Below are 18,922 nucleotides of genomic sequence, written 5' to 3' on the forward strand. Positions count from 1 at the left end.
CCCCTTTGGCCACTGTGGTGGCTACAAACGCAATGAGGGCAATGGCCGATTGAAATTGGCCCTCCCCCCATGGCACTGCTCACCACAGCGTTGACGTCCGGCACCAACCAGGAGAGAGCGGGTTGTTTGGCCTTAACGTGCACATAGCCTGGCACAAGCGCCGTGGTGACGTCACCGCCACTTAGTGGCGAACGGGGGTTGTTATTGTTCTTCTTGGTTCTTTCGGTAAAGTCACGTAGAAGGGAAGTAATAAAATAATACAAATAAAACATAATAAAATAATTCTCACGACGTTTCGGCCACAACGCAAGCAGAGAATTATTTTATTATGTTTCATTTTTATTATTGTATTACTTCCCTTCTACGTGACTTTACCGAAAGAACCAAGAAGATGAATCCCTGCGGTCACGAAAGCTTTAAATCGAAAGTTGTTATTGTTGTCGCGTTTGTTCACATGGATGCGTGTGTGTGAGTCCACCCAGGTGTGTGTGTGAGTCCCCGTGCTCGTACCCTGAATCCGGGCGGTGCGTGCAGGGTCCAGGTGCACTGGTGGTTGGCGGGGTGCGTTGCCGGGTACCACGGCGTTGCAAACACCCCCGGCTCACGTAGCGTCGCGTTGCACGGCCAGTCTGCGTGCGGCAGTGACGACATGGTGGTTACGGTGGTTCTCTGACGATGACGATTGTGGTGGTAGCGGTAGATGAGGATGATAATGTTGGTGGTAGTGGTAATGATGGTGGTGGTGGTGGCAGTAAATGATGTTGATAGTGTTTGGTGGTGGTGGCAATGATGATGGTGGTAGTGGTAATAATGATGGCGGTGGTGATGGTGGTGGTACCAGCGATGATAATGACAGTGTTGGTGGTGGTGGCAATGACGACGACGAAGATGACAGTAGCGATGGTGGCAGTGCTGCGGTTCCTGCTGCTGCTGCTGCTGCTGATGATGTTGCTGCTGATGATGATGCTGCTGCTGCTGATGATGTTGCTGCTGATGAAGCGGACCCTGACCACCTGCACTAAAGCCCCACACGCACCCTCTCTCACTCCCCCCAACTAACTCGGAATCCCCCCCCCGACCCCCCCCCCCCCCCACCCGGGACCCGAACTCGTACCCGACGAGTAGAAGGCTCGGAAGCCGGCCGCGCTGCCCGTGCCGTCCGTGGCGAAGCGAAGCGCCACCTCGCTCGACGGCGAGGTGAGGAGGCTCCCGCCGGGGCGGCTCCCGCACCACGTAGCCAGGAGGGGGCCGCCGCCGGCCGGGTCGGCCCCCCCCCCGCACCGACACCCAAGCCCCCCCAGCCCCAGGGCCACACGTCGCACCTAGAGGGGTCGAGGGGAAGGGGGGGGGGCAAGTGGTGTTAGCGAGCGCCCGTGAACGTTGCGAGGACGCAACGGCTTGGGTCAAGCGCAAGGCGCTCTCGGCGCGCTACGGGCACGCCGCCGCTGTCGGCTGGCTTGACGGAGGGATTGCCGGCGTAAGGCACTACCACTAGAGTGCAAGGAATGTTTTTTGGGGTTAGATTGCGTAAATATATAAGTGTGCCTCGTTAGAACCCGCCACCACCCGACTCAGCCAACTAGTAAGGCTTGTCACGTGAACATTACGGATGATATTGGTCGCGAAAGCGTACGTGTTAAACCCGAGGTATGGATAGTCCACAATCATCCTATGGCATTGTACCCTCTACACACACACACCGTCACACACCACACATCCAGACACACACACACCGTCACACACCACACACACCGCTTCACACACACACACAACGCCTCACACACACACATCCAGACACACACACACTGCCACACACACACACTGCTCCACACAACAACAACAACCGCCATTCGCCACTAAGTGGCGGTGACGTCACCACGACGCTTGTGCCAGGCCATGTGCACCTTGCTCCACACACACACTGCCCCACACACACACATACACACCGTCACACACACGCACACACCGCTTGACACACACACACACACACCGCCCCACACACACACACCGCCCCACACACACACACACCGCCCCACGCACACATACACACCGTCACACACACACCGCCCCACACACACACACACCGCCCCACGCACACACACACCGCCCCACACACACACTGCCCCACACACACACACATACACACCGTCACACACACGCACACACCGCTTGACACACACACACACACACCGCCCCACACACACACACATACACACCGTCACACACACACACACACTGCCCCACACACACACCACACACACCGCTTCACACACACACACACTGCCCCACACACATACACACCGCCCCACGCACACACACACCGCCCCACACACACACTACCCCACACACACACCACACACACCGCTTCACACACATACACATACACACCGTCACACACACACATACACACCGCCCCACACACACACCGCCACACACCGCCCCACACACACACTGACCGGCACCGCCGCGCGTGTGCAGCTGGAAGTGAGTGAAGTTGAGGGCGACCATCTTCCCCTCCGGGACGGTGACCTTGAAGTCGCAGGTTCGACTCCCGCTGTAGTTGCGTGGCCACAGAACCGAAGCCAGGGTTCCCATGGTGCCTTCGAAGCTGCCCCCGCAGTCTGCGGGATGCGTTGTGTGCGGATATGGGGAGCGGCGGTGTAGCGGTTAGCGCGCTGCGCGACCCGAGTTCGATTCCCGCTCACGGCCAACACCGGTGACGATTATCTGCACCAGTCCTGGGCCTCCCCAGGTCGACCCCCCCCCCCCACCCCCAGAAATGAGAATATTTATTTATTTTATTCGTACTGGAAGAATCCGATGAGCTTTCAAGCTCTTTTTTTGCAGATCGTCCGGCCCCCCCCTCTCGTCCCCCACCCGCCCCCCCCTCTCGTCCCTCCCCCCTCCCGCCCCCCTTCCCGCCCCCCCCCCTCTCGTCCCCCCCCCCTTCCGCCCCCCACCCGCCCCCCCTCCCGCCCCCCTCTCGTCCCCCCACTCCCGCCCCAACCCTCCCACCCCCCACCCCCTGCCCGCCTCCCCCTCTCGCCCCCCTCCCACCCGCCCCCCCTCTCGCCCCCCCCCCTCCCCCACCGGTACCCACCCGTCGTCTGCCGCATCTCGAAGTGGTTGATGGGGCTGCTCATGTTGGTGACGAGGCTCCCCACGTCGCTCTCCATCAGGCTGCTGAGGTGGCACTCGAGGGTCGCCAGCGAGTAGTCAAACGACCTGCGCACACCCCCACCCCACCCCTCCGATTAGTTCGCTCACTCCCGTAAACAACCACAACAACCACAGCAGCAACAACAACGCATCGCTCGCGACCCCTTCTCGTCGGCACTGTTCTATCGCGCACGATGGCAGCGGCGTGTTTCCAGGAGCTCGACGCCGAATGTCTGCTGCTGGCCACAACGAGAGCTGTTGCTGCTGATGCTGCTGCTGCTGATGCTGCTGCTGCTGATGCTGCTGCTGCTGCTGATGCTGCTGCTGATAATAGTGACGCTTCTACTGCTACCGCTGCTGAGTCTGTTTGATCGTGACGCTGTGGCTGACGATGCTGCTGCCGCTGATTATGATTTTGCTGATGATAATGTTGCTGATGATGTTGATGCTGATGATGATGATAATGTTGCTAATTATGATGATGTTGCTGATGCTGATGATGCTGCTGATGATGATATTGCTGATGATGGTGATGTTGCTGATGACGATAATGTTGCTGATGATGCTGCTGCTGATGATAATAATGTTGCTGATAATGCTGCTGCTGCTGATGATGATTATGACGACGTTGTTGCTGCTGCTGATGATGATCACGATGTTGCTCATGTTGCTGATGATGATGATGGTGGTGGTACCGGCAGATGAAGGCTGTCTCACGCAGGCACAGCATGGCGCAGCGCGAGGGCCCGATCTGGCGCACGGTGCGGACCCAGCCGTGGCCCAGGAAGGCTCCCGCCGTGCCGAGGAAGGAGCGCTCCAGCGAGGCTGCAGGGAAACGCAGCAAAATCCACACTCAGACCCCACTTCCGATTGATGACGGTGGTCCGAGCGGTGACGACGCTGTTTGCCGACGGCGGTCACGATCGCAGCGATGGAGTTGGCGGTGGCGGTGGCGACGCCGAAAGTCAATCGGTGACCACCAAGTAACCTACTCGGTGCTTACCCAGTTACCACTGAATGACCACCGGTGACCTCTCAGTGTTCAGCCCAGTGCCCCCCGCCCCGCCCCCCCGCGTACTCAGGCGCTCGAAGTGCATCACGTTGGTGCCCAGGTCGGTGCGGATGCCGCCGACGAGCGCCGCGAAGGAGTTGCTGAGCTGGCAGAGCCTGGCCCCCACCACGAAGTCGAACGAGTTGCAGCGGAACCTCGCCTCGTCCAGGCAGCGCAGGGCGCACTCCGCCGTGCTCACGTTGGCGAACACCGCGTGGTTGCGCCCGGGGATGGCGCCGAACCCGTAGGGAAGGAACTGCGAGAGGGGGCCCTCTGCGCGCGCCGAACGAGGAGGGAAAGATTGGGGGTCGGGAAGGAGGAGAAAATGAGAGATCAGCAGATCTCTCCCCACCCCCCCCCAGTGACTCGGGTGCTGCTACGGGGTCTCTCAGCAGATCTCTGCCTCAGTGTTGCCACTTTCTGCCCCCCCCCTTCTCTCCCCCCCCCCCCCCTTCTCTCTCCCAGAGGTCGCAAACGGGTTTTGATTCCCTACCCGTACCCGTACCCTACCCGAAATGAGTGACAAACGGTTACTCACCAGTGACTCACGGCCTACCCGTACCCGTAGCCGGCGCACCAGGGTCGCAAACGGCTACCCGTACCCGTACCCGGCCGGGTACGGGTAGCCGGGCATCGGGCAGGGTACGGGTATTGGGTACCCGGTTGCGACCTCTGCTCTCTCCCCCCCTACCGCCGAGGCGTCTATAACCTCGTGCCACGTGCAGCTCCCTCGCCTACTTCAGCAGTTTATTTTCTTGCTGTGGTTGTCCCACCTGATGACGATCGCTTGTGTTGCAATCAAAACGTCGTGATCTATTATTATTCTTCTTATATTATTATTATTCTTCTTCTACCCACGTGACTTTACCGAAAGAACCAAAGAGGGGGGATTCCTGCAGTCACGAAAGCTTCAAATCCAGAAGGAGGAGGGCTGCGTTGTTGATCGCTGTGAGCGAGGTTTCATTCCTTCATCGCTCGATGGTTTCCGGAACGCTGCTGGGCCCATACAGAGGTTGGATCGTGGTTGCGGTCTGTGGCACGCGAAAAAAAAAGCATTGCTGCTGCCTGAACTGGTCCTGGGCCTCAACTAGGTCCACTCAACCCCAAATGAGTGCCCGGTGTGGTTTGTAATAACGTCGCCACTGGGGAGACAAAGGCGCCCGGGCGTGGTGCTGGCCACCCCACCCCCTCGTGTGCCGTTCCGGCCATCATAGATGTTACTCGAGAACAGCACTTGCCGTAACAGTCTGTTGAGACTATCTGAACCGGTCTTGGGCCTCCCCTAGGTAGATTCAGTCTCTAATGAGTACCTGGTGCAGTGTGTATACATCACCACTGGGGTGACAAAGGCGGTCGGGCGTGGTGCTGGCTACCCACCCCCTCGTGTGCCGTTCCAGCCTTCGTAAGTGCTCGCTAACAGCACAGGCTATACGGGGGATCTTTGTCTCTGTGTAGAGGCTTAGGACGGAGGGCAGATGAGCGACGCTCACAACAACGAGCAAGAGCGGGGGGCGGCTAAAACACAGCCAGACGGCGCCAGGTTGTGCATCTGCCAGTCATCTCAGTTTACCCATAACACCTGTGTCTGCCCCATGTCCCCCTGCCAGCAGCAAGTCTTCGACACTTGACGTTGTCTCAAGGTGCACCTAGCCTGTCACAAGCGGTGTGGGGGACGCTTTTAGGGCACTTGCCCCAACGGTCTGGTAGAGAGGCTACGCGGCGGGGTGGCGCCTTTGTCTTCGTGTTGTGTTACCATGAAATTTTTATCGGCACTCACTAGGCTACTCCACTCATTGCCAAGGAGATCTTTGTGTCTGTGTCTGTGCGGGGAGGGGCAGTGTGGTGCTATCAACCCGGTGACCCCAGTTCGCTCTCGCGGCCAATCTCGGTGACGAATATTTGAAACGGCCCTGGACTTTTCCTGGGTTAACTCAGCCGCAAATGAGCACCCGTGCCTCTGCATGTCTATCTCCACACATTTCACCGTCTCACTGCCCGTCTGTATCTCCGCGTGCCTATCCATCTCCGCGCGTCTCTCTCTGCGTGCCGCGTCTTCTCAGCACCCACCCTCCACGCGCGAATAGTGGTCCGTGCCCTCCGCCACCTCGAGGCCGTGCTCTCCGCTCAGCCCTTCTCCGTGCAGGGCGCATGCCCCCCCTGCTGCCCCCCCTGCTGCCCCCCCTGCTGCCCCCCCGCCGCCGCTCCAGTCGAACGAGGCGCAGTGGAAGCCACGCTCCGACAGGCACAAGAGGGCGCACTCCCCCGTCGAGACTCCTCGCACGTGCGCCCTCGGGGCGCCGGCAGTGGCCCGCAGGGCGTGGTCCGGCACGCGCTGGAATTGCCGTCGGAACGGATCTGCGGGAGCACGGGTTGGGAAGCCGTGCAGGGAGGAAGGGGTTGAGGGGATTAGGAGATGGTGGATAGAGGGAGGGAGGGGTGATGTGTTTTGTAATCGCGTGGTTGACGTGACACGTGTGTACACGTGGATGTATGTATGTTGAACTTGTGCACGTGTGTGTAGACGTGTGTGTGTGTGTACGCGTGTGTGTACACGTGTGTGTGTGTACACGTGTGTGTGTGTAAGCGTGTGTGTGTGTGTGTAAGCGTGTGTGTGTACGTGTACACGTGCAGCCCCTGGCAGTCCATCACGGGTACGTCACGTGGTGTACTACCGACGGTCCTCGAACGCCGTGGATACATCACGTGGTACACACCACAGGGTACATCACGTGGCACATTGCGTAGAACGTCACAGATCCAGTCATGTGGTGTAGGTCCTCGGTCCGAGAACATCACAGGGACCTCACGTGGCACATTACATTGAACATCGCAGGTACATCACAGGTTCATGTGATACACATCACCTGGAACAGCACGCGCCGTTCACCTGGCACGCGGCTCTGAACGCGTGATCTCGAATTCACGCGACCACTGAGTAATCCCGCAGCACGAACAATCACAGAGTAATCCTGGGGTAATCCCCAGAATAATCGAGGGGTAACTGCCGGAGTAACCCACGGATAATCCCACGGTAACCCACACAAGCTCAGGGGTAATCTCAGAGTGATCCGTGGTGATCCCGTTGTACCCCTGATGATGACGATGCAGCAGAGGGAACTGATCATAAATAAATATAATAAGGGGGGGGAGGAGGGCACTTTCGCCAATAAGACACCATGAGTGTGAGGGCCGCCACACGTTTGAAAACTTTGGGGGTTTAAATTTTGACTTAAAACTTTCGTGACTGCAGGAATTCGTATTCTTGGTTCTTTCGGTAAAGTCACGTAGATTAAAAAAAAAAATACAAATTTTAAAAATTCTAATAAAAATGTTACTGCAAATAATAAACGCAAAAAACCACAATAAAAATAAAGAATACACATTTAATTATATTTTACTATTTTTATTTGCATTCTTTTTATTGTAGTTTTTTGCTTAAATTATTTTCAATTTTTTATTTATTTATTTTTATCTACGTGACTTAACTGAAAGAACCAAGAATACTTTCGAGGTTTGACAACAGCACGATGATAATGGGAGTGTTTTGACATTTTTCGATTTAAAGCTTTCGTGACTGCAGGGATTCATCTTCTTGGTTCTTTCGGTAAAGTCACGTAGAAGGGAAGTAATAAAATAATAAAAATAAAACATAATAAAATAATTCTCACGACGTTTCGGCCACAACGCAAGCAGCCGTCCTCAGGTGAATAACATTCTTCACCTGAGGACGGCTGCTTGCGTTGTGGCCGACTTTACCGAATGAACCAAGAAGGTGTTTTGACATGTTGCGTAACACGACAAGAGTATTCGCTCGCTCTCGTATTGGAGAGAGAGAGGAACGACTGATGGCACAGACAAGCAGGAACGGCAACTGCCAGCCGGCACCAACAATTGCCCAAGTTCTGCGGTCCTCATTTCAGGGTGTTATCGACCAATGAACGAGTTGTTTGTACGTGTGGGGAAGAGGACACTGGAGCACCAGGAGAAAACCCAAGCGTGAGGGGGAAACACTCTATCCCGTACAGACAGAACGGTGTGGAGTCCCACATTTTTGTTGCTGTACTGAATCAAAATTCAAAATATGTATTCGTTACTGGAGGAATCCGATGAGCTATGAAGCTCTTTTTCACAGATGTCCAGTCGGGGTGGCTAAGAACGTTACAACAATAAACGATTTTTTTAAACGATAGGAATGCAAAGAACAATTAAGGTAAACAAATCACCCAAACACGTACAAATGCAACATTAAACCATCCCCACTGCGAGCTGAGGTCCGGCTGTCGTCTTCCTCGACGTGCACGCGAAGGGAGTCACCGACAACATTATACTGGTAGGAACCTCCTGGTTACACCAGCCCACAGGGGATTATTGTGTCCGTCCGTCGTGCAGGGAGGGGCTGGGTGGCGAGGGGAAGGTGGGGAGGGTGGGGCTGGGTGGGGAGGGTGGGGAGGGGAAGGTGGGGAGGGTGGGGCTGGGTGGGGAGGGTGGGGAAGGTGGGGAGGGTGGGGAGGGGCTGGTCACCCCGTGGTGCCCTTATAAAACTCAACGTTTAACCTACTCACGCCGGCTTGTGCCCGCCCTCACAGTCGGGCATATTTGCGGAATACACCACGCCGCCGTTGACGCTGGCCATTGACCGAGCAACCTAACGTTCCTACCAGCTCCCTCCGCAGGAGGAATGTGTTTTGTCTATGTGCTGCTCTAACGTTACCTCCACGTCTTCGTGCGAGACGCTTACAAACAAACCATCCCCCAGAACAAACCCACCACGAAAAAAGTTTTTTTCGGCGAACCGAGCAACTCGTGGCGTTCATGCCCGGCGTTTAATCCCGCGGTATTAAATAAAATAATAATGAATAAACATTCCGGGTTTATTAGCGGGACGTCTTAATGCGTTAAGCACTTCCCTCGTGACGTGGAGATGGCGAGAGAGAGAGCGAGAGCGCCGATTACATTAAACCGTGACAATGGTGTCGCAATCATCCGGCGCGTGCAGCGAGTTTGGCTGTCCCATACCTCTCAACCCCTTAGCAGTGCCTCCTACCTTATTACAGACAAAGTCAGACCTTATTGGTCACCCCGTGCCCCCGTTATAAAATCTCAACGTTCATCCTACAAAGTCCCATCACAAGGTAGAAACACAAACTAATGGGCACATTTTCTTTAATGTGCCCGTATTGAAACGGCTCTACGCCGTACGGACCTGAAAACTCAATTTCCCTGTAGAAGAACACGCGGTAAACCGTGTGGGTTGACAGCAAAGCTGTCGGGTGGGGTAAGTTTAAAAGTTCAAAGTTAATTTATTAGGTATAGCCCTGTGAGCCATTCGGCTCTTGAATCGGGTGCAACCGCAACAAACAAAAAACATGAACAAGAAAACATCTTATAGTGACTGTGTGCAAACAGAAAATCCAAGAAAAGACAGCAAAATATTGCAGAAAAAATCACCGTACACCAACCCTGTGCAAATATCCCAGTGGTAGGGGTGGGGGTAGGTGGTAGGGCTGTGGGACCCCCCCCCCCCTTACTCCAATACTCACCCTGTTGAGCCTTGACTCGAGGCCCCGTCCAAGTCGCGAAGACGAGGAGCAGGAGGAGATGGAAGGGGAGCCGCTGAGCTCCCCCCAGGATTGAGAGGGGAGCCATGTCTCACGTGGCCTGCGCTTCATCACACGTACACACGTACGCATGCAAGTTGAACCTCGCTCGCGCCGTTTACGTAGCCAACGGCATCGTGACAACATTCTTTACGCAACCCGGATAAATTTGTCGTCGTCGTCGTCGTCATCATCATCGGCACCATCTCTCGGTCCGTAACAGGCAAAGGCGCGGCCCTGCAACTGCTCGCTCACGTCACTGCTGGCGGAAAGACTTCCGCTCGATACTAGGCTCGAAAGAAAGCTGTCTCTGGTGTGGACCAATCAGTTTCAAGGACAATGCATATACGGTCAGAGTATGTTTTTTGTTTGCGTTCTGACCACTAGTATATGTGGTTAATGCAGACATGAAACCTTGTAAAAGGTTTCAGTTTGGTATTGATTTGAAGCTTTCGTGACTGCAGGAATCCATGCTCTTTGGTTCTTTCGGTAAAGTCACGTCGGTATGATGACGGACGCTTGTGTTGCGCCCGAAACGTCGTGATTTATTTTATTTTATACCAAACGTGACTTTACCGAAAGAACCAAAGAGTATGTTTCAGTTTGGTGTTTTAACATCTTAACACCTGTTTTGTTGCCAGAAAAAAGGTGAAAACCTCTTCTCCACGAGAGGGAATGTTTAACCTGCACTCCCACCCTCGCCAGACCTATTGCAAGAGTGTACGAGCACCCACACTTTACCCCACCGCACGCTACCTGCCGACCGACTTAACCGTGGCATACACGTTTATACTACCGGTTGGAAGGGAAATTTGAGAAACTCGTCCGTTTTTACCCGCCGCGCCTAGAGATCGAACCGGTGACCTCTGGAGCACCAAGTCCAGTGCGATTACCATGGACAACCACGGCAGGATCGGCGTCTCTCTCTTTTTCAACAACTACAATAATAGTGGCACAGTCACGCTCGTTGTCTTACCAGGAAAGCCTCACTGGTTCTCAAGGATGAGTGTTTTGCAGCAGCAGCAGTAGCAGGATCCCTACCCCACTGCGATGTTTGGTCACCCCCCCCCCCCACCAGTGCCGGATGAAGCTAGTGCGGATCCTGTAGCATATGTTAATGGGGCCCTAAATATAATAACGTAGACATATTAAAACACATTTTTAACTTGTACAGTAAAGTAATTATATTTTTTCATTTGCTATACAGCCAGATATTACGACAAATCGCTAACCTTAAACACTCAGTCGTTCATTGAAGTTGAAGGCGGTATAGTACTATAGTAATAGAGCAAGTGCAGAATCACTGAGCCGGAATTGATAGCTTGAAAAATTTAGCGCGGGACCCTTGAAAGTGCGAGGCCCGTAGCTACATATGTAGCTACTTTTGCTACGAGGATAATCCGGCACTAGCCCCCCACGAATGAGATGTTTGGCTTCGTGTGGTTCAGAGAAAACTCGAGAGTGGCTGGAGACAAACCACCGCACAGATGGATTGTAGAATCCCTTGCCGCACTGCCACCTCCTGGCACCACCTCGCAGCCCCGACATCCCCGAACCTGGTCTCATTCATACCCAGGCAGTCTCCCGTGCGAGGTGCTGACCAAGGCTCAAACGTCTGCGGAGCTTCCAAGATGTGCCGAGACCGGGAGCCCCCGACGTAGTTTAAACGCTGACGTCTACGTCCTAAATTCGTGAAACTGGACAAACTCTGCACCGATCTTAATTTGGAGCTTTCGTGACTGCAAAACATACTCATTGGTTCTTTCGGTAAAGTCACGTATAAAAAAATAATAATAAATTCAATACTAGCATACGACGTTCCGATTGCAACACAAGCAATCATCATCAGGTATAAATGAAATAGCAACAAAAATCTAACCAGAAAACTATAGACAGACATATAAGCAGACAGATATCACCAAGATACATAGAGAGAGAGCAACACATAGGCACAGAGAGCTATTTATACCTGATGATGATTGCTTGTGTTGCAATCGAAACGTCGTATGCTATTATTTAATTTATTATTTTATCTTTATACGTGACTTTACCGAAAAAACCAAAGAGAAACTCTGCACCGGTTTTGACGTCTTTGAGAATCATCATCATCATCATCAGCAGCAGCAGAGTCTAGCTACCAACACCTCCATGACTACCGTGTGGTCCGTTTTAAATTTAAACTAAACTATGTTTTAGTCGCCGTATATATTTAACTAAACAATTCAACTATTATTTATCTTATCAGGTAAGGTCCCACCGAGCTGTATAGCTCTATCTCAGAAGCGACCTGGCCACAAATGATAGCTCAACCAAGTGGCTTATCGCCACGTGGAAATTTATAGCGGTCATCAAATTCTCTAAACGCGTGCTGATTCTAAATTCACCGTGGAAGTCATGAGCGGTCCTCATGGAAATTACAAATTCTCATTGCGGGGGGGGCGGGGGGCATCAAAAAGACGGACGATCATTGCTGTCGACATCCCACAAAGTAGTTAATACTTTATCGACCTAGACTGCGAGAGTGTGATGGGCGGTGGCAATTATTTTTGAAATTGTATCCGTACAAAGGTTGTTGGAGGTGCGGTGATGGCGGTGCCTCGATCTATTTCACTGCACAGCGATGTGAACCCCGCCGGGCAACCCGAGTTCGATTCCCGGCCACGGCTAACGCCAGTGGCGAGTGAAATCTACCAAAAAGTGCTCCTGATCGAGAGTCGAATCTAAGCTTATGATATTGCAAACCGGTGTTTTTGTTGTTGTTAAAACTCGAGGAAGTTGATTTGTTTCGCTTACATACGTCAAGGCCAATTGCATTTCCTACGAGGAAAGGATAATTGCCTGAAACGTCGCCTATTATATATTTGTTCGGCATTTCCAGGCCACGGTATTATTGACGAAGGTGTTGACATTTTTTTGGGCGCTATTTGTTCTTGTGCGCAACCACTGCCAACGCAGCGGCGGCCTCACCAAATAAATTATTTGTTGCAACAAAAACTATTCTATACCCACCAGTGAACCGTCTCTCTGGCTCCAGTGGAGCAAGTAAAGAGCTGACCAACCCCACTGCCGGCTACTGGTACAAAGACAAAGGCCCCCCGTGTAGCCTTGGCAGTCTTTTTGGGTCAAGTGTCGTGTGAGCACCGGTTCAGGCCGTGCAAAGCCCACCGCGCGAGTGGGTTGGTGTGGCCTCGCCAAGCAGCGGGTACTAATTTAAGGCCCAGTCGATCTAGGTGAGGTCCGGAAACCGATTCAGATATAATTCACTGGTGATATTAGCCGCTGCCGGCAACTGAAATTAGGTCGTCGGTTTCGTATATCCGATCGCGCTAACCACTGCGCCACTGCTCTCCTACCCTCTCAAGCACACACACATGTACACATACAGAGAGAGGCACACACACACACACATGTACACATACAGAGAGAGGCACACACACACACACATGTACACATACAGAGAGAGGCACACACACACACACATGTACACATACAGAGAGAGGCACACACACACACACATGTACACATACAGAGAGAGGCACACACACACACACATGTACACATACAGAGAGAGGCACACACACACACACATGTACACATACAGAGAGAGACACACACACACATGTACACATACAGAGAGAGACACACGCACACATGTACACATACAGAGAGAGACACACACACACATGTACACATACAGAGAGAGACACACGCACACATGTACACATACAGAGAGAGACACACACACACATGTACACATACAGAGAGAGGCACACACACACACACATGTACACATACAGAGAGAGGCACACGCACACATGTACACATACAGAGAGAGACACACACACACATGTACACATACAGAGAGAGACACACGCACACATGTACACATACAGAGAGAGACACACGCACACATGTACACATACAGAGAGAGGCACACACGCACACATGTACACACACAGAGAGAGACACACGCACACATGTACACATACAGAGAGAGACACACGCACACATGTACACATACAGAGAGAGACACACACACACATGTACACATACAGAGAGAGGCACACGCACACATGTACACATACAGAGAGAGACACACACGCACACATGTACACATACAGAGAGAGACACACGCACACATGTACACACACAGAGAGAGACACACACACACATGTACACATACAGAGAGAGACACACACGCACACATGTACACATACAGAGAGAGACACACACACACATGTACACACACAGAGAGAGACACACGCACACATGTACACATACAGAGAGAGACACACGCACACATGTACACATACAGAGAGAGACACACGCACACACATGTACACATACAGAGAGAGAGAGAGGCACACACACACATGTACACATACAGAGAGAGGCACACGCACACATGTACACATACAGAGAGAGGCACACGCACACATGTACACATACAGAGAGAGACACACACACACATGTACACATACAGAGAGAGACACACGCACACATGTACACATACAGAGAGAGGCACACGCACACATGTACACATACAGAGAGAGACACACACACACATGTACACATACAGAGAGAGACACACACACACATGTACACATACAGAGAGAGACACACACACACATGTACACATATAGAGAGAGACACACACACACATGTACACATACAGAGAGAGGCACACGCACACATGTACACATACAGAGAGAGACACACGCACACATGTACACATACAGAGAGAGACACACGCACACATGTACACATACAGAGAGAGACACACGCACACATGTACACATACAGAGAGAGGCACACGCACACATGTACACATACAGAGAGAGGCACACGCACACATGTACACATACAGAGAGAGACACACGCACACATGTACACATACAGAGAGAGACACACACACACATGTACACATACAGAGAGAGACACACACACACATGTACACATACAGAGAGAGACACACACACACATGTACACATACAGAGAGAGGCACACACACACATGTACACACACAGAGAGAGGCACACGCACACATGTACACATACAGAGAGAGGCACACACACACATGTACACATACAGAGAGAGACACACACACACATGTACACACACAGAGAGAGACACACACACACATGTACACATACAGAGAGAGGCACACGCACACATGTACACATACAGAGAGAGACACACACACACATGTACACATACAGAGAGAGACACACACACACATGTACACATACAGAGAGAGACACACGCACACATGTACACATACAGAGAGAGGCACACGCACACATGTACACACACAGAGAGAGACACACGCACACATGTACACATACAGAGAGAGACACACACACACATGTACACATACAGAGAGAGACACACGCACACATGTACACATACAGAGAGAGGCACACGCACACATGTACACACACAGAGAGAGACACACGCACACATGTACACATACAGAGAGAGACACACACACACATGTACACACACAGAGAGAGACACACGCACACATGTACACACACAGAGAGAGACACACACACACATGTACACATACAGAGAGAGACACACGCACACATGTACACACACAGAGAGAGACACACACACACATGTACACATACAGAGAGAGACACACGCACACATGTACACATACAGAGAGAGGCACACACACACATGTACACACACAGAGAGAGACACACGCACACATGTACACATACAGAGAGAGACACACGCACACATGTACACACACAGAGAGAGACACACACACACATGTACACACACAGAGAGAGACACACGCACACATGTACACATACAGAGAGAGGCACACGCACACATGTACACATACAGAGAGAGGCACACACACACATGTACACACACAGAGAGAGACACACGCACACATGTACACATACAGAGAGAGACACACACACACATGTACACATACAGAGAGAGACACACACACACATGTACACATACAGAGAGAGACACACGCACACATGTACACATACAGAGAGAGACACACGCACACATGTACACATACAGAGAGAGACACACACACACATGTACACATACAGAGAGAGACACACGCACACATGTACACATACAGAGAGAGGCACACACACACATGTACACATACAGAGAGAGACACACACACACATGTACACATACAGAGAGAGACACACACACACATGTACACATACAGAGAGAGACACACGCACACATGTACACATACAGAGAGAGACACACGCACACATGTACACATACAGAGAGAGACACACGCACACATGTACACATACAGAGAGAGACACACGCACACATGTACACATACAGAGAGAGACACACGCACACATGTACACATACAGAGAGAGACACACGCACACATGTACACATACAGAGAGAGACACACGCACACATGTACACATACAGAGAGAGGCACACACGCACACATGTACACATACAGAGAGAGACACACACACACATGTACACATACAGAGAGAGACACACACACACATGTACACATACAGAGAGAGACACACGCACACATGTACACATACAGAGAGAGGCACACGCACACATGTACACATACAGAGAGAGGCACACGCACACATGTACACATACAGAGAGAGAGAGACACACACACACATGTACACATACAGAGAGAGACACACGCACACATGTACACATACAGAGAGAGACACACACACACATGTACACATACAGAGAGAGACACACGCACACATGTACACATACAGAGAGAGACACACGCACACATGTACACATACAGAGAGAGACACACGCACACATGTACACATACAGAGAGAGACACACGCACACATGTACACATACAGAGAGAGACACACGCACACATGTACACATACAGAGAGAGGCACACACGCACACATGTACACATACAGAGAGAGACACACACACACATGTACACATACAGAGAGAGACACACACACACATGTACACATACAGAGAGAGACACACGCACACATGTACACATACAGAGAGAGGCACACGCACACATGTACACATACAGAGAGAGGCACACGCACACATGTACACACACAGAGAGAGAGAGACACACACACACATGTACACATACAGAGAGAGAGAGAGGCACACACACACATGTACACATACAGAGAGAGGCACACACACACATGTACACATACAGAGAGAGAGAGAGGCACACACACACATGTACACATACAGAGAGAGGCACACACACACATGTACACATACAGAGAGAGAGAGAGGCACACACACACATGTACACATACAGAGAGAGTCACACACACACATGTACACATACAGAGAGAGGCACACACACACATGTACACATACAGAGAGAGAGAGAGGCACACACACACATGTACACATACAGAGAGAGGCACACACACACATGTACACATACAGAGAGAGAGAGAGGCACACACACACATGTACACATACAGAGAGAGGCACACGCACACATGTACACATACAGAGAGAGGCACACACACACATGTACACATACAGAGAGAGGCACACACACACACATGTACACACACAGAGAGAGAGAGAGGCACACACACACATGTACACATACAGAGAGAGGCACACACACACATGTACACATACAGAGAGAGAGAGAGGCACACACACACATGTACACATACAGAGAGAGGCACACACACACATGTACACATACAGAGAGAGAGAGAGGCACACACACATGTACACATATAGAGAGAGAGAGAGGTACACACACACATGTACACATACAGAGAGAGGCACACGCACACATGTACACATACAGAGAGAGGCACACACACACATGTACACATACAGAGAGAGGCACACACACACATGTACACACAGAGAGAGAGAGAGACACACGCACACATGTACACATACAGAGAGAGGCACACGCACACATGTACACATACAGAGAGAGGCACACACACACATGTACACATACAGAGAGAGGCACACACACACATGTACACACACAGAGAGAGAGAGACACACGCACACATGTACACATACAGAGAGAGAGAGAGGCACACACACACATGTACACATACAGAGAGAGGCACACGCACACATGTACACATACAGAGAGAGGCACACACACACATGTACACATACAGAGAGAGGCACACACACACATGTACACATACAGAGAGAGGCACACACACATAGGTAGTTCACCTGCGGCTTACCTGTGCGAGTTCCAGAGCCGTTCCCCGCGGGGCAGGTAAGCGTCAAGCAGAGTTCTCTCTCCCTCTCTCTCCCCTCCTCTGTCTCTTGATCTCCCTTAACCTCTTATCTCCCCTCTCTCCCTCTCAGCTCCCACCCCCCTCAGCGTGTGCCTGCCCGCGCTACTCCCGCGGGGTTTAATAGGGATTCGAGGGGGCGGGCTACTATGGCGATGATGGGTGATGGTGGGCGATGATGAGTGATGGTGGGTGATGATGCCGACGGCGGGGGTGGTAAGTGTGCCTAGCGGCTTACCGGCGTCTGAGAAGCTCACTCACGGCGGAGGGATGGAGGGAGGGGATGTGGGAGGAGGAGTTGGGGGGGTATGGAGGGAGGGAGGGAGGGGATGTGGGAGGAAGAGTTGGGGGGGGGGGTAAGGAGGGAGGGAGGCAGGGGAAGGAGGGAGCGAGAGAATGGATAGAGATGGGAGGACGTGGTGGAGGGAGATGGAGCGAGGGAGAATGGAGAGAGAGGGAGAGGAGGGATGGAGGGATGAAGGGAGGTAGGGGAGAGAGGGTGGGGTTGTTGGGGGAGGGAGAGACGGAGTGAGGGAGAGAGTCCTCGCAGTGAGGGATGAAGAGAGAGGGGAGGGGGGGGTGCAGGGAGACGGCGCGACACGAATGAATGGGCAGGAGGAGGAGGTCGTGGGGGCTGAGTGGGTGCCGATAGAGGCGAGGGGCATTGGGTTTTAATGGGGAGCCATGATGCGTGCAGGCTCAACACTTGCGACTCCTTATCATCACAGGTGTGTGTGTGCGTGTGTGTGACAGTGTGCGTGAGTGTGCACGTATGCATGTAAGAGTGTGTGGGTGTGTGACGGTGTGTGTGAGTGTGTGTGACAGTGTGCGTGAGTGTGCAC

At 52.3% G+C, this 18,922-nt stretch overlaps 1 protein-coding gene across 2 annotated transcripts; it reads right to left on the minus strand.

The window, feature by feature from the left end:
• Positions 1-516: 516 nt before the first annotated feature.
• LOC144726394 (uncharacterized) lies at positions 517-18,335 on the minus strand. Of its 2 annotated transcripts, none has more exons than XM_078605066.1 (9): positions 18,027-18,335; positions 9,751-9,868; positions 6,278-6,565; positions 4,238-4,483; positions 3,855-3,984; positions 3,101-3,225; positions 2,457-2,621; positions 1,115-1,322; positions 517-629 (listed from the first exon to the last, which is right to left on the minus strand). In XM_078605066.1, exons 2-9 carry the CDS (start codon positions 9,854-9,856, stop codon positions 602-604), a joined length of 1,296 nt encoding a protein of 431 aa, XP_078461192.1. In that variant the 5' UTR covers positions 9,857-9,868; positions 18,027-18,335; the 3' UTR covers positions 517-601. The 2 variants fall into 2 exon arrangements, with proteins under 2 accessions (XP_078461192.1, XP_078461193.1); XM_078605067.1 differs by having other exon boundaries at positions 9,751-9,873.
• Between the last annotated feature and the right edge of the window lie 587 nt (positions 18,336-18,922).

The sequence above is a fragment of the Lampetra planeri genome, chromosome 23 (assembly GCF_965212315.1).
Source record: "Lampetra planeri chromosome 23, kcLamPlan1.2.h2, whole genome shotgun sequence".
Taxonomy (NCBI): Eukaryota; Metazoa; Chordata; class Hyperoartia; order Petromyzontiformes; family Petromyzontidae; genus Lampetra; species Lampetra planeri.

Bases quoted from the DNA above. Each gene is read 5' to 3' on its own strand.
- LOC144726394 (XM_078605066.1), bottom strand. From the start codon at position 9,856: ATGGCTCCCCTCTCAATCCTGGGGGGAGCTCAGCGGCTCCCCTTCCAT. The intron at 3,985-4,237 runs GTACGCGGGGGG...GTTTCCCTGCAG, and splicing joins GATGCACTTCGAGCGCCTGA to CCTCGCTGGAGCGCTCCTTC. The intron at 3,226-3,854 runs GTACCACCACCA...GGGTGTGCGCAG, and splicing joins GAGACAGCCTTCATCTGCCG to GTCGTTTGACTACTCGCTGG.